This window comes from Eurypyga helias, unplaced genomic scaffold (genome assembly GCF_000690775.1).
Source record: "Eurypyga helias isolate BGI_N326 unplaced genomic scaffold, ASM69077v1 scaffold33639, whole genome shotgun sequence".
In the NCBI taxonomy this organism is placed as follows: Eukaryota; Metazoa; Chordata; class Aves; order Eurypygiformes; family Eurypygidae; genus Eurypyga; species Eurypyga helias.
This window is the reverse complement of record NW_010270658.1, coordinates 417-1,581: the sequence shown is the minus strand read 5'-3', so window position 1 is coordinate 1,581 and position 1,165 is coordinate 417. Positions and strand designations below refer to the sequence as shown.

General features: G+C 64.6%; 1 protein-coding gene across 1 annotated transcript; it reads right to left on the bottom strand.

Moving 5' to 3' along the window:
- Window positions 1–157: 157 nt before the first annotated feature.
- LOC104514773 (cytochrome P450 4F4-like) lies at window positions 158–956 on the bottom strand (the record flags this gene model as incomplete). The annotated part of the gene is made up of 5 exons (XM_010158540.1): window positions 158–240; window positions 324–424; window positions 481–614; window positions 687–816; window positions 890–956. Coding segments are annotated over 5 exons (515 nt in total), but the record flags the coding sequence as incomplete, so codon positions are not given.
- Window positions 957–1,165: the final 209 nt, after the last annotated feature.

The following is a 1,165-nucleotide window of genomic DNA, read 5'->3' as shown; positions in this document are numbered from 1 at the left end:
GTGGCAGAGCAGGGGGTGGAACGTCCCCAAAACGCGGGGATGGCATTGTCCTGGTGACGCCCAAACGTCACGGGTGGGGGGACAAGCGTCCTACCTTGCACCCAACCAGTCTGGGGGGGTGACACGTGGGGCCACCCGTGTCCCTGCCATGGCTCACCTGGGCCCGGCGGAGAAGGGGATGAAGGCCAACGGGGACCGTCCCTGGCTGTTCTCCGGGCTGAACCTCAGAGGGTTGTAGACCTGGGGTGACACAGGCTCTGTCACACTGTGGGGACATGGCTGTCCCTGCCCAAGGGGACATCCCGCTGTCCCATGGATGTCACCAGCGCCAAGCCCCCCTGCGGCTCAGGCCAAATGTCCGGGTTGTGGTGGGTCCCATAGATGCTCATCAGGCAGATGATCCCTGGTGAGATGGAAACGGAGCCTTGGGGACAGGGGACAAAGACGGATGGTGACACTGGGGACACCTTGTGCCTGTACCCTTGGGGATGACACGTCCGTCACGCAGGCCGATGTCCTCGGTGCAGCGGCGGGACACGGCGGTGACGGGGGGGTGCAGGCGGAGGCTCTCCTTGATGCACATGGTGGTGAAGGGCAGGTGGGACAGGTCCTCCCTGGGGGCGAGGGATGATGGCACCAGCGTCCCCAAGCCAGGTGGCTGGGGAATGACACTGAGAACCTCTCACCACTCGATGTCCTCCACGTCTCTGCCCTTGAGGAGCTCGCGGACCTCCTGGCGGCACCGCTCCTGGTACTGGGGGTGACGGGCCAGGTTGTAGAGCAGCCATGCCAAGCCGCTGGCTGTCGTGTCGTGGCCTGCGGGGACAAGGACTGAGCGAGGGGACATGTGTGCCACGCCCTTCGATGGCATGCGGTGGCTCACCCTCACCCTCAAACATGAAGGTGTCAGCCTCGGCCGAGATGTCCTCGTCCGACAGGGTGTTGCCGTCCTCGTCCTGCAAGGGTGAACGTGGCAGCCAAGGGTGACTGGGGCCACGACCCTATGGCCAACCTTCCCCATGGCCACCACCGTCTCCCAATGGCCACCACCATCTCCCTACAGCCACCACCGACCCTATGGGCAACCTTTTCCATGGCCACCACCATCGCCTTGGCCACCACCCTATAGCCAACCTTCCCTGTGGCCACCACCCTCCTCCTCGCC